Raw genomic sequence first — 12,540 nt, 5'->3', positions numbered from 1 at the left:
GGAGCAAAATACAAAACCGACTACCAAAATAAGTAGTAGCAGGACATCGAGGACATCAAGGACTCTGAGGCGGCGAAGGCGACAAAACACTGGGGACTGGAGTCTCTGGGATGCTGGGGACCGGCAAAGTCTTTGAGACGCCGGGGAACAGCGCAGACTCTTGGGCGCCGGGGAACGGCACAGTCTCAGAGACACTGGAGACCGGCAAAGTCACAGGGTTGCCGGAGAACGGCACAGTTACAGGTGCTGTCTCTGGGGCGCCGGAGACCGGCATAGTCACTAGGTCAGTCTCTGGGATGCTGGAGACCGGCAAAGCCTCTGAGGCAGTCTCTGGGGCACCGGAGACCGGCAAAGTCTCAGGAGCGTCAGTAAATGAACATTCGGGGAGAGCGGTCGATGTAGACTCTGGGAGATCAGTCGACGTAGACTCTGGGAGGTCAGTCGACGTAGACTCTGGGAGAGCGGTAATCGACGACTCTTGAAGAATCGTAATCGAAAACTCTGGATGGCTGAACGTCTCTTGAAGAGCGGTCATCGAAGACTCTTGAAGAGCGGCCATCGAAGACTCTTGAAGAGCGGTCTTCGAAGACTCTGAACGGCTGCACGTCAGCTCGGGCTCTGGAGAGCTGCACGCCAGTTAGAAGAGGAGCGTTGGTGGATTTAGCAGGCTTGGAAGAACACCACCCCTTAGCAGATTGATGAGCTGGAGTGGAAAAGAAACGTGTAACCCAGTTTGGAATAGAGTCCTTTAACCAGGGCTTTTCTGACACCTTAACACGAGCAAACGACAGAATTGCCTCCTTCTGACTATCACTGTCAGTCTCCTTCCACATCGTTTTAAGCTCGATAAGGTCACAAATTAAGTTATAAAGTTCATCTGACATAGACTGTGCAGGTTCCATATTTCCAGGTCCATAAGGAAGCAGCAAACAGTAGATAGGAAAAAAGCAAAAACTGGGCACCCACTGAAGAAAGAAGCCACTCTGCTGGATCCAATGGTCAGATCATTCTGTCATGGATGACTGGAGAAATACGGACCCAAAAAGCAGAGGCGGAAGCTGAGGATAGTTTTGATGATTTAATAAACTCAAAAAATGCACAAAAACCAAAGGAGTCCTAGAAACAAGCAGGCAAAAACGGTAATCCAAAAATAAAGTCCAAGTAAAACAGAAACTCTAACACAAACCGGGAAGACAAACAAACTGGAGACAAAACACAATGATCTGACACAGGACAAGGGGAACACAAAGACTAAATTCAGAGGGTAACGAGGTAACAAGAGGCAGGTGACACAAGGGCTGGGAAACAGGTGAAAAACATCAGGCAATCACAAGAGCGGGAAAAACAAAAAGACAGGAAGTAAAACAAGACAAGACAGAAAACCAGACAGTCAAAATAAAACAGGAAATGGAGCAAAATACAAAACAGAAAAACAGACTACCAAAATAAGACAAAACACCAAAACCATAACATTAAGTGAAGAGGGTGAAGAGTGCTGGACTGAGACATCCATGCAGCACACCTGTGTTCAAGATGATGGTTGAAGATGTCTGGTTGCTCAACCTGACATTTTGTGGTCTTTGATTAAGAAAATCCATAATCTATGAACATAGTGAGATTGTTAATCCAAAAATGCTCAGTTTGTGTACCAGTTTACAGTGGGATTACTGTGTTAAAGGCAGAGCTGAAGTCAATGAATTGCATCCTAACATATAATAATAATAATAATAATAATAATAATAATAATAATGTTTATATAGCGCCTTTCAAGAAACCCAAGGACACTTTACAGAATTAGAGGTTGTAAGATGTGGTAAACAGGTGGTGTTTCAGGAGTTTTTTTTAAATATGTCCAGCGATGTAGCATTTCGGATATCTGCAGGGAGGGTGTTCCAGAGGGATGGGGCTGCAACACTAAGTAAACACTCCTGTTACTTGGTCAGTGCAAGACCCAACACCCAGGTTCTGCTGCTTTGGAGATGTTTATTTTCTTCAGAGTGGATTTCACTTGATGGTGCTGGCTCCTCCTTTGGCCCCCCACTCTGTTGTTCTGTGTTTCAAAGCGTGCAAAGAACTGGTTCAGTGTGTCATCTGTCCTGTAGGCAGCATCTTGAGCCCTGACCACATTAGTTGGCAAATAATTTTATTCACTAATAATAAATTAACTACTAATTCCACATTCTCTTCTGTTCTGTGTGTTTCCAGGCTTTAGAGGAGAGCTTGGACAGCCTGTCCCTAACCAGCTTCGGAGTGATGGACACTACCCTAGAGGAGGTTTTTCTCAAAGTGTCTGAGGAGGACCAGTCACTGGAGAACAGTGATTCTGATGCGGGTGAGGCCAAGTTCCTCCCTTGTGTCCTCAGATAGCTCAACACCTCCACAACATTTTTAGTTTTCATATATAGTAATGATTTCTCAACAATAATAGATCTCTGCAAAATGTCTGAATTAAAGCTCTGACATTAGATATTTTTTGAGTTCATTCTTTGGCTCAAGGCTGTGTTTATAATCTTTTCACTCTCTATTTCTTGGCAGACATGAAGGTTTCCCCAGGGGGCAGCTTACTGGGGAAATCCTCAGTGGCTTCAGGAGACCTGGGGGTGCCACAGAGTGGACCTTCAGTAGAGAGTGAGAAGCCGGAAGTGGAGCTGAGTAATCTGCTGATGTGCTCCAGGCTGAGTCAGAGTCAGTCCTCCCTGAAATCTTCCTCGTCCATCGGCTCAGTGAGGGGGGATGAAGGGGGACTCTACACCGACTTCTATGGAGATTATTGTCCGCTCTTTGACAATGGCCAAGAGTCTGACTCTGCCAGCATGAGGGGTAAGACAACAAGATAACAGATGTGCTGTGTCAGTCACTAAGCCTCAAGCTCCAACCAAGAGATGTTGGTTTATACATCACATTCATGTTTTTGCTTTTACTGCTCAAATTGGGACTTATGCAAGAATTATGCTTATGAACAGATTTGTTGTTCAGTGGCATGTACGTGAACACGAAAGACAGTGAAAGAAAACTTGTTGCAATCAATCTGAATGAATTAGGATTATAAATATGTTACTGAAATCAACTAAAACCTGCCCTCATCATCAACACAGAGGAGATGGTGGGAGCCTAAGGTGCTGAGCAGCTGGGGAGTGTATTCCAGTACCTATCCCACAGCTTCGTCCCACAGCCTAAGCAGAAACAATAGGGGTCTACCCATTGGGGACAGAACCTTAATTATAGCTGCTGCGCAGCTGTGACTCGGGCCAGGCATTTAGAAGAGAAAGACATTTGAGAAATACATTTATCAATACACTTTAAAACCTAAGTCTCTAATCCACACAGCACAATTCCTGAGTAGGCATTCATATGTTTTTTGTGCGAGACACACGTCTGCAGACTATAGTACAGTACGGCTGCTGGGTAGCGCAAATCTCTCTCTCTTTTTTCTCTCTGTCTTTTTTAAAAATGAGTCGTGAAGCTGACAGGAAAGCCCAACTTTACTTTTAATGAAATCAAACAAAGATAAATGTTCTCCCCTTGTCTTACATAGTCAAAAATCGATACTAGAGTAATCTACTTCCTTTTCCAGCTGCTGCAATAAATATGCAGAGGAAGACAAATCAGTCTGCACAAAATCATCTGATAAGTGTTTGATGGTTATTTATTTGTGCTTTAGAACGTAATCACTGCGAACTAAACAAAAAATATCTGCATTTCTCTCTCCCTACTGTACAATGACAAATTCAAGTAGCTACAAAACATATTAGTTCTTGTGGTATACAGATGCACTGGAGTATATGACAAGTTAGCTGTTCACTGAATATGACGTGTAAAGCCCTGCCCATATCTAGCAATTGATGTAATTGTTATGCATTGCTCCCGTGCTGTGATGCAGATGATTTCTGAATTGCCATGACCAGGGATATACCCATGTTGACTGGCTTGGTTTGAATTTCCAAAAGAAGAGTTGAACACTGATCAGACAACCCTGGCCCAACTCTGGTCAGTGGTGTGAAAGAGGTATATGACTGAGGCAATCACCAGGGTTATCTGTAAAGGCAGATTTCAAACTAGTGCCAAAAATGTATTTATTAAGTCGAAATTCTGAGAATGTGTGTACTTTATCTAAACAATACAGAAGAGAATTAGGGCCACGTGAAAAATGTATTTGAGTTCTGACTTTAAACTCTAACGGAAGCCCTGAAAGGCAAGGTGAAAAAATACTTTTCCGGGCATTGTTGGACTCATACGTACAAGTTAAACTTAGGTTTTGGTCATGAATAGTATCTCCTACTTAGGAGATACCGTCTCGTATGTGTGAGTTGAACTTTTACTTCTTAATTTGGCTGTATGAGGACGAGAAAGCCGTGCTGAAGCGCTTGATACAAAGGCATTCAAAGTTCGGCCAAATGCAGCATAAACAAAAGGTTTTCAGGTTCAGGTTACTTTATCTGTACCCATATGTAGAGTTATTCTGCAGCAAGAGTATGACATCCATCATGACACACAACTATGAAAACACACCAAAAACTGACACAAGTACTCATAATCTGATACAAATACTTAAGGTTCCACCAATCAGGACATAAAACCAAATAAAAAATGCTTCTATCATATCTGTGCAAATATAGCTACAACTTGTTCAGCTCAGTGATAGCAGCAGGAACAAAAAAATTTTTGTACTGTTTTGTTCTGCACCTTGGGATTAAAAACCTCTGTCCGGAAGGAAGAAGCTTAAAATTACTGTACAAAGGGTGGGAGTCCTCATTTAAAATAGAGGTAGCTATTCTCTGTAACTGTCTGGTATACAGGGATGCTGGGTTAAGTTGTGGCTCCCCAGTCAGCCAACTGGGCTATTTCAGGACCGTTTAAGGAACTCCTCTCCTTTAAGGATACGTGAACGAACCATGACACCAGGGAAAATTACAGACTGACTCAATAAATGCACGGTAAAACATGGTCATTATAAAATATATACAATACTTTCCTTAGACAATACAAGTGCTGATGACCCTATTTGCACACAGCTTTACGGTTGGCTTCAAAGTTCAATTTTGCATCAATGATGGTCCCAAGGTATTTATAGAATTCCACGTACTCAATGGTCTGACCGTTAATTAAAGTGTCTTGGTTCATATGATTTTTCAATGAGCATATCTTTAGTTTTAGATATGTTAAGCTGGAGGTAAGTATGAGAGAGGCTCTAGGGGCCCTGCATGCTGCATCCCCACCGTAGTCCAGAACTGGGTCCACTATCAAGTTAAAATCCTCCCCTAGAACAATATTATGGTTCCCTACAGCTTGTAATTTTCTTTCCAAAACTTTAAAAAATGCCTGATCATATTAGCTGCATGTATTTTAGCCAGGATTAGTTCTTGCCCTTGTATTTCAGGCAGAATGATAATACCTCTTCCAGAATTATTCTTAATTTGTTTAATAATTTAAATTGAAATAAATAAAAGTGTTTGCTCATTGTAACAACCCCCTACATTTGCCCTTATAGACCCCATACTATGAAATACTTATCCAACCCATCCTCCACACAATTTTTCAGATTCCACAGTCGACATATGCGTTTCTTGCAAAAAATACCACATCATGTTTGTCTCTTTTAAGACTGGACATAACCTTCCTCCTCTTGATGGGATTCCCCAGCCCATTAACATTCCAGGTGGAGAAACGTATAGAGCTTAAGTTACGACATAACTGTATATTAAAATATCAAAGTCATCTTCTGAGGACATAAGAAATACATAGTGGTGATGACTAAACTAACACAACTAACTCCCAACTACTCACAGAACAGTCAGTGTGCACCTCAACCTGAACAATGCACAGTCCATCTCCCTTTAAAGTTTGGCTTTCCGGTCCGTGATCCGTTCTTGCTCCACATGATCCATCTCCCGTGCACTGCTACCAAAAACCCAAATTCTAGCCAGTGTTCTATATTAGCGCCAGTTCACTCCAGGAGAAAGACGAAAATAAGTAAACAGAGGCAGCAAGCAGCACATAATAGCAAATGCCACGTTGACCCGATGCTGCACATCATTATAACTCCCTCGTCAGCAAATCACTCCATAGAGTCTATGAATGCCATCGCCTTTCAAATATCTTAACTCCATCCTTGGCATCTATTTTTGGCAGGATACAGGATTTTGAATGTCACCTCTTGCTCATGAAGCTTTTTCTTACACTCCTTGAATTTCTTGAATGCTTCATCTGTGTGGCTTTGGAGTAATCCGGGAAAAGCATTATGTTATTATTCTGCCAAGTCAGTTTACCCTTGCTTCTTTCCGCCTGCAACACCAGGTCCCTGTCTGATGATCTTAGAAATCTCGCTAGAATGGTTCTGGGTTTGTCTCCTGCCTTAGGCTGCTTTCTCCCTCAATCTCCAGCAACTCCCAAATCAGCTCCATCAAAAACTTGACTGCATCTCCTGCTTTTTTGCCCTCGTGAATGACGACAAAACGGAAATCTTAAATTTTTCTAACAGTTGTGTGACCAGAGACGTTACAAACCCCGGGTAAATATTGGAGATGTATTTGAAAGATGGAGACAGCTTAGCGCCCAAAAGGACGCTGAGTTGGCTAATTTCCTCCTGAACAGGTAAGCATTAGCTTCAGGCTAATTTATCACGGCTACAAGGGACGGGCATTTTATGTCATTTCAACATTTGTGTACTCACATTGAATTATATAGCTAGAGTACCCAAATTGGTTACTCGCAAAAACAATTGAGACACAGCCAGTAAAGTGATCCCGACTGGTCCTAGCTAATGCCGCCATGCTAACCCTGCTAACTGCTAACGTTACCAGAGGACTAGGCAAGCGGGCCACGGCTGTTTACAACGTGTAGCCTGTTCAGCAACCGTAGCCGACAATGGTGAGTTATTTTTAGCCAAGAAAGGGGGGCTGTAAATTGGGAAGAGAGGACTGTGAGTTTGCTGTGTGTTTAGCGATTGTTGCCGTAATTATAAGCCAATAAAGTGTGTTCAGTCGAGTGGAGAGGACGGCAAGGTAGCATTATTTTTAGCGGTTCCTACCGTAATTCTAAGCCGAAAAAGTGTGTCTGTCAGTTGGGTACAGAGCTCCGCGTGAGCACAGGCTTATATGACTGTCAATATAGCCAGCATCTAACATTAGCTACTCCGCTTGCTGTGGAGTAATGTCTGGCTATGTGAGACAAGCGTCTAGCAACATTGTTGTGGATGCTGCGGTCTCAACCTGGCAACCTCGGTGAACTTCGAGTCTCGGGAGGAGGGGGCGGGGGAGACGACTCTCTCCAGTATTTTGAATTTGTACTGCAGTAACTAGTTTAAACACTAGCTGTCAGTATAACATATTTATGTGCCTGTGTATGTGATGACTGCTTTTCGTGATTGAATTGTCTTGTTGCATTGTTGTATGTGTTATTTGTTCTCAGGTCTCTCTTGTAAAAGAGATCTTGTTCTCAATCAGACTTCCTGAATAAATAAAGCTTAGTAATGAGCGAAATATTGTATGCATTGTAATGCAAAATGTGCAGACATTCATTGTAACTGCTATTCGTTTTAACTCATTTCATTTATTTTTCCATTTAGTTTTTTTCTTCTGATGTCTCCTTCACCTCCAGTGGATGCAGAGAACCCCTCGTCCCCAGAGCCAGAGGTACTGGAAGGGCAGGGCAGCTTCAAGTTGGAGGGTTGGTGGTTAAAGCTAGGTCAGTTTCATGGCCTCATCATCAAGAGGTTCCACTGTGCCAAGAGGAACACTAAGGGCCTCTTCTCTCAGATCCTCCTGCCTGCCTTCTTCGTCTGTGTGGCCATGACTGTGGCCTTATCTGTGCCTGAGATTGGTGAGATTTTACGTATATTTTTAAGAGTAGGTTTTTATCCTGCTTCTCTGTCCTACCAGGCATGTCGAAAGTTCATTAACCGAAAAAGCAGGTATACGGACAGTATTGCTAAGGTGTTTCATGCTGATGATTATACTGATTGGTGAAGTTTTGTACAGAGTTGACTACATTATTCTGCCATATTTGGGTTACAGATGAAGCCACATAGAATTTTCTGTGCCTTATTTCTTTCTTTATTAGACAGAAAAAGAACGCAAATAAGAAACCATACACCTACTAGAAACGCATATATTGCCACATTAAAATCAAAATAAACTATATCTAGACAATATATTATTCCAAATTATACTCTATTTAGAAATCAAATACCAGTGCTTATTAGGAAAAAAGTACTCATAATGTCAAACCACGTTGTCACATCTGCCGCAACTTCAGTGACTCATGTCTGGAGGCGCTCCTGAGTCCCATGGTGTTTGTAGGTGGTACATACTGTATGATATATATATATACGCTATATTAATACATCCTTTATCGACGTGCTACATCCCTAGTTAAGACATTAGAACATGTAATGTTACCATCCAACCAATATAGGCTGTAGAAGCTGCAGGACATAACCATCTTTATTTCCCAGTCACATCCTTATTAAAAGTTAATTAGCACAGAACTGTACTGTGAAATGAAGCAGGATATCAATCTTATTTCCCCTTATTATTATCTTATTAGAAGGTAATGTGTACACATTCCCACTGTTAGATCATATTAGAAGGTACATCTTACAACAAAAATGACTAATTGATGAACATATTATAAGTATACAGGTTAAATAAACACGTGATATTTCAAAAATGTAGTGATTGATTAACTGTGTAGGCTTTGCAGTTCGCTTGTGTCTGATCTTTTAACGTTACAGCTGCTTGCCGCTTCGTCCTTCATTTGCCTGTGAAGACAGAAGAGAGAATTTTTTACTTGCAAATGGAAGTGTTGCAAGCGGTACAGCAGTGGTGAATATTGTTATGGTTGTAAAATGGACGTGGACGTGCTGACGTTTACGGTAAGCGTATTGTGTCACTTCCAGTGTTCCCGTGTTACAGACGCTAGTTTGCTGCTCCAGCAAAACTTACTCAACTCTGCTTTATTGTTTAAATTAGCGGCTATTTGCCTGGATTGCATTTAAATTACACTAGTTATACTCAAGCACTTATACTTCTCTTCTCTTACAGCGACTGCCTCGCTGATCTCACAATTGTTAAACCGCTGTTAGCTACTTTAGCTTAGCCATTAGCAATGGCTAATTCCTCTCCCTCTCCTACTCTCTCTTGCTCTGTGTGTCAAATGTTTAGCTATTCCTCTGCCTTCTTTAGTAATAATGATACGTGTAATAAATGTAGTTTATTCATTGCTCTGGAGGCGAGGCTTAGTGAGTTAGAGGCATGGCTCCGCACCATGGAATCAAAATCGTATGCTTCCGTAGCTAGCCAGCGCCCCGTAGCTGGGGCGGGCCAACATGCTGTAGCTTCTTTTAGCAGTCCCCCGGCAGACCCTGAGCAGCCGGGCAAGTGGGTGACTGTCCGAGGGAAGCGTAGCGTTAGTTCTAAACCAGGGAATGCACATGGCTGCGTTCGCTCTAAACCCGAGCATCTTCGTCTTTCTAACAGTTTCTCCCTACTCAGTGATACACCCGCTGAAAAGCCAACTCTGGTTATTGGGCTCTATACTGCGATATGTGAGGCTGGCGGCTCCAGCGGCTGCGGTCGTGTGCGGGTGATCTAGAATCCCATCTAAAGCTGCTGGCTTATACTTCACGTAGGTGGTAATGATACCCGATTACGTAAATCGGAGATCACTAAAATTAATGTTAAGTCACTTTGTACATATGCAAAGACAATGTCAGACTCAGTGGTTTTCTCTGGACCCCTGCCAAACCTGATCAGTGATGAAATGTACAGCCGCATGTCATCCTTCAACCGCTGATTGTCGGAATGGTGCCCAGCTAATGATGTGGGCTATGTGAATAACTGGAGGGCGTTCTGGGGAAAGCCTGGTCTGATTGAGAGAGACGGCATTCATCCCACTTGGGACGGAGCCGTTCTCATATCAAAAAATCTGAGTCATAAGCCATGACAACCCAAGTTTGATATTAGTAATCAGAGGTGCAGTGCAATGTGCTCCTCTGTGCTTCCGTTGGAGCAGTCGCCCACTCATAGTCTAATAACCACGGTGTCTGTCCCCCGACTCAGATCGGTTAAATCAAAGGTAAACAAAAGAGGGGCTATACTTAACAACCTAATTGGAATTAAAACAACCACTGCAATGATAGAACAGAATAGGAAAATTAGATGTGGACTATTACATTTTAGATCTCTGTCTTCTAAAGCAATATTGGTAAACGATTTGATATCAGATAATCAAATTGATCTATTCTGTCTTACCGAAACCTGGCTGGGCCATGAAGAATATGTTAGTCTAAATGAAGCCACTCCTTCCAGTCATAATAATACTCAAATTCCTAGAGGCTCAGTCCGAGGAGGGGGAGTTGCAGCCATATTTGACTCAAGCCTGTTAATTAATCCTAAACCTAAACTAAATTATAACTTGTTTGAAAGCCTTGTTCTTAATCTTCAACATCCAACACAGAAAACATTACCGCCAATTATATTCGTTGTTATTTACCGAGCTCCAGGTCCGTATTCTGAATTTTTATCTGAATTGTCAGAGTTTTTATCATGTGTAGTCCTTAAATCAGACAAAGTACTTTACTTTTAGGTGATTTTAATATCCATGTGGACGTTGACAGCAATAGCCTTAGTACTGCTTTCAACTCATTATTAGATTCAATTGGTTTTAGTCAGTGTGCATAAGGCCACGCGCTGTTTTAACCACACCCTCGACCTTGTGCTGGCATATGGCATTGAAATTGAAGATGTAATAATATTTCCGCAGAATCCTGTATTATCAGATAATTTTTCAATAACTTTCGAATTCTTACTACCCGACTATATGAAATTAGATAAAAGCTTCTACACTAGATGCCTATCTGACAGTGCTATAGCCAAATTTAAGGAAGATATTCCAACAGCATTTAACTCAATGTCATGCCTTAATATAACAGAGGACCTTTATGTTAACTTTAGTCCCCCCCAAATTGATAAATTTGTAGACGGTGCTACGGCCTGCCTACAGATGATTTTAGACTCTGTTGCTCCCCTCAAAAAGAAGATGATGAAGCAAAGGAAACTAGCACCTTGGTATAACTCCCAAACTCGCAAATTAAAACAAAACTCGCGGAAACTTGAAAGTTAATGACGTTCCACCAAACTGGAAGAATCTCGTTTAGATTGGCAAGACAGTCTAACCTATAGGAAGGCCCTCAGAAATGCCAGATAAATGCCAGATCAGACTATTACTCATTACTAATAGAAGAAAATAAGAACAACCCAAGGTTTCTTTTCAGCACTGTAGCCAGGCTGACAGAGTCACAGCTCTATTGAACAATCTATTCCTATAGCTCTGAGTAGTGATGACTTCATGAGGTTCTTTAATGATAAAATTAAAACAATTAGAGATAAAATTCATCACCTTTTTCCCTCAACTTCTAATGGTTTACCTTTAAACGCAGGACAGCTAGAAAGAACGACAAGACCTGACATATACTTAGACTGCTTTTATCTAAACAGCTAAGCCATCTACCTGTCTCTTAGACCCCATCCCAACGAGGCTACTTAAAGAAGCGTTACCCGTGGTTAACACTTCATTGCTAGATATGATCAATATGTCTTTATTAACAGGTTATGTACCGCAGTCATTTAAAGTAGCTGTGATAAAACCTCTTCTGAAAAAACCCACCCTCGATCCTGAAGTCTTAGCCAACTATAGACCTATATCTAACCTTCCCTTTCTCTCCAAGATCCTTGAGAAGGTAGTCGCTAATCAGTTATGTGATTTTCTACATAGCAATAGTTTATTTGAGGACTTTCAGACAGGATTTAGAAAGCATCATAGCACAGAGACGGCACTAGTGAAAATTACTAACGACCTTCTAACTGCTGCTGAAAAAGGACTTGTCTCCATACTTGTCTTATTAGATCTTAGTGCTGCATTCGACACTATTGACCATACCATCCTGTTACAGAGATTGGAACATTTAGTTGGCATTAAAGGAATCACACTAAGCTGGTTAAGTCCTATTTCTCTGATCGATCTCAATTTGTTAATGTTAATGATAAATCCTCCAAGTACGCTAAAGTTAGCCATGGCGTTCCACAAGGCTCAGTGCTTGGACCAATTATATTCTCCTTATATATGTTTCCTCTAGGCAATATTATTAGGAAACACTCAATTAACTTTCACTAATTACGCGGATGACACCCAATTATACTTGTCAATCAAGCCAGATGAAACCAGTCAGTTAGCTAAACTTCAAGCATACATTAAAGATATAAAATCCTGGATGACCTACAATTTTCTTATGCTAAACTCAAACAAAACTGAAGTTATTGTGCTGGGCCCCAAACTTCATTATCTAAAGATACAGCTACCCTGGCCTCCAGCACTACTGTCAGAAATCTAGGAGTTATTTTTGATCAGGATATATCCTTTAATGCCCATCTAAAACAAACCTCAAGAACAGCCTTTTTTCTTCGTAACATTGCCAAAATTAGGAACATCCTGTCTCAAAATTATGCTGAAAAACTAGTCCATGCATTCGATACTTCCAGGCTG

The 12,540-nt window shown here is 41.5% G+C and overlaps 1 protein-coding gene across 3 annotated transcripts in view; it reads left to right on the top strand.

The window, feature by feature from the left end:
- Positions 1-12,540, top strand: part of abca2 (ATP-binding cassette, sub-family A (ABC1), member 2) — a 206,323-nt gene that overhangs the window by 93,577 nt on the left and 100,206 nt on the right. For all 3 annotated transcript variants that reach the window (XR_004896101.1, XM_031300882.2, XM_031300881.2), the window contains 3 exons: positions 2,206-2,332; positions 2,536-2,820; positions 7,597-7,818. Coding sequence is in view for 2 of the 3 variants with exons in the window: in XM_031300882.2 (XP_031156742.1) it covers positions 2,206-2,332; positions 2,536-2,820; positions 7,597-7,818 (634 nt within the window). In the remaining variant the exon portion in view is untranslated. The remainder of the gene's footprint in view (positions 1-2,205; positions 2,333-2,535; positions 2,821-7,596; positions 7,819-12,540) is intronic.

Source organism: Sander lucioperca, chromosome 2 (genome assembly GCF_008315115.2).
Source record: "Sander lucioperca isolate FBNREF2018 chromosome 2, SLUC_FBN_1.2, whole genome shotgun sequence".
Taxonomy (NCBI): Eukaryota; Metazoa; Chordata; class Actinopteri; order Perciformes; family Percidae; genus Sander; species Sander lucioperca.
The sequence above is the reverse complement of the archived record's forward strand: the minus strand, read 5'-3'. Positions and strand labels throughout refer to the sequence as shown.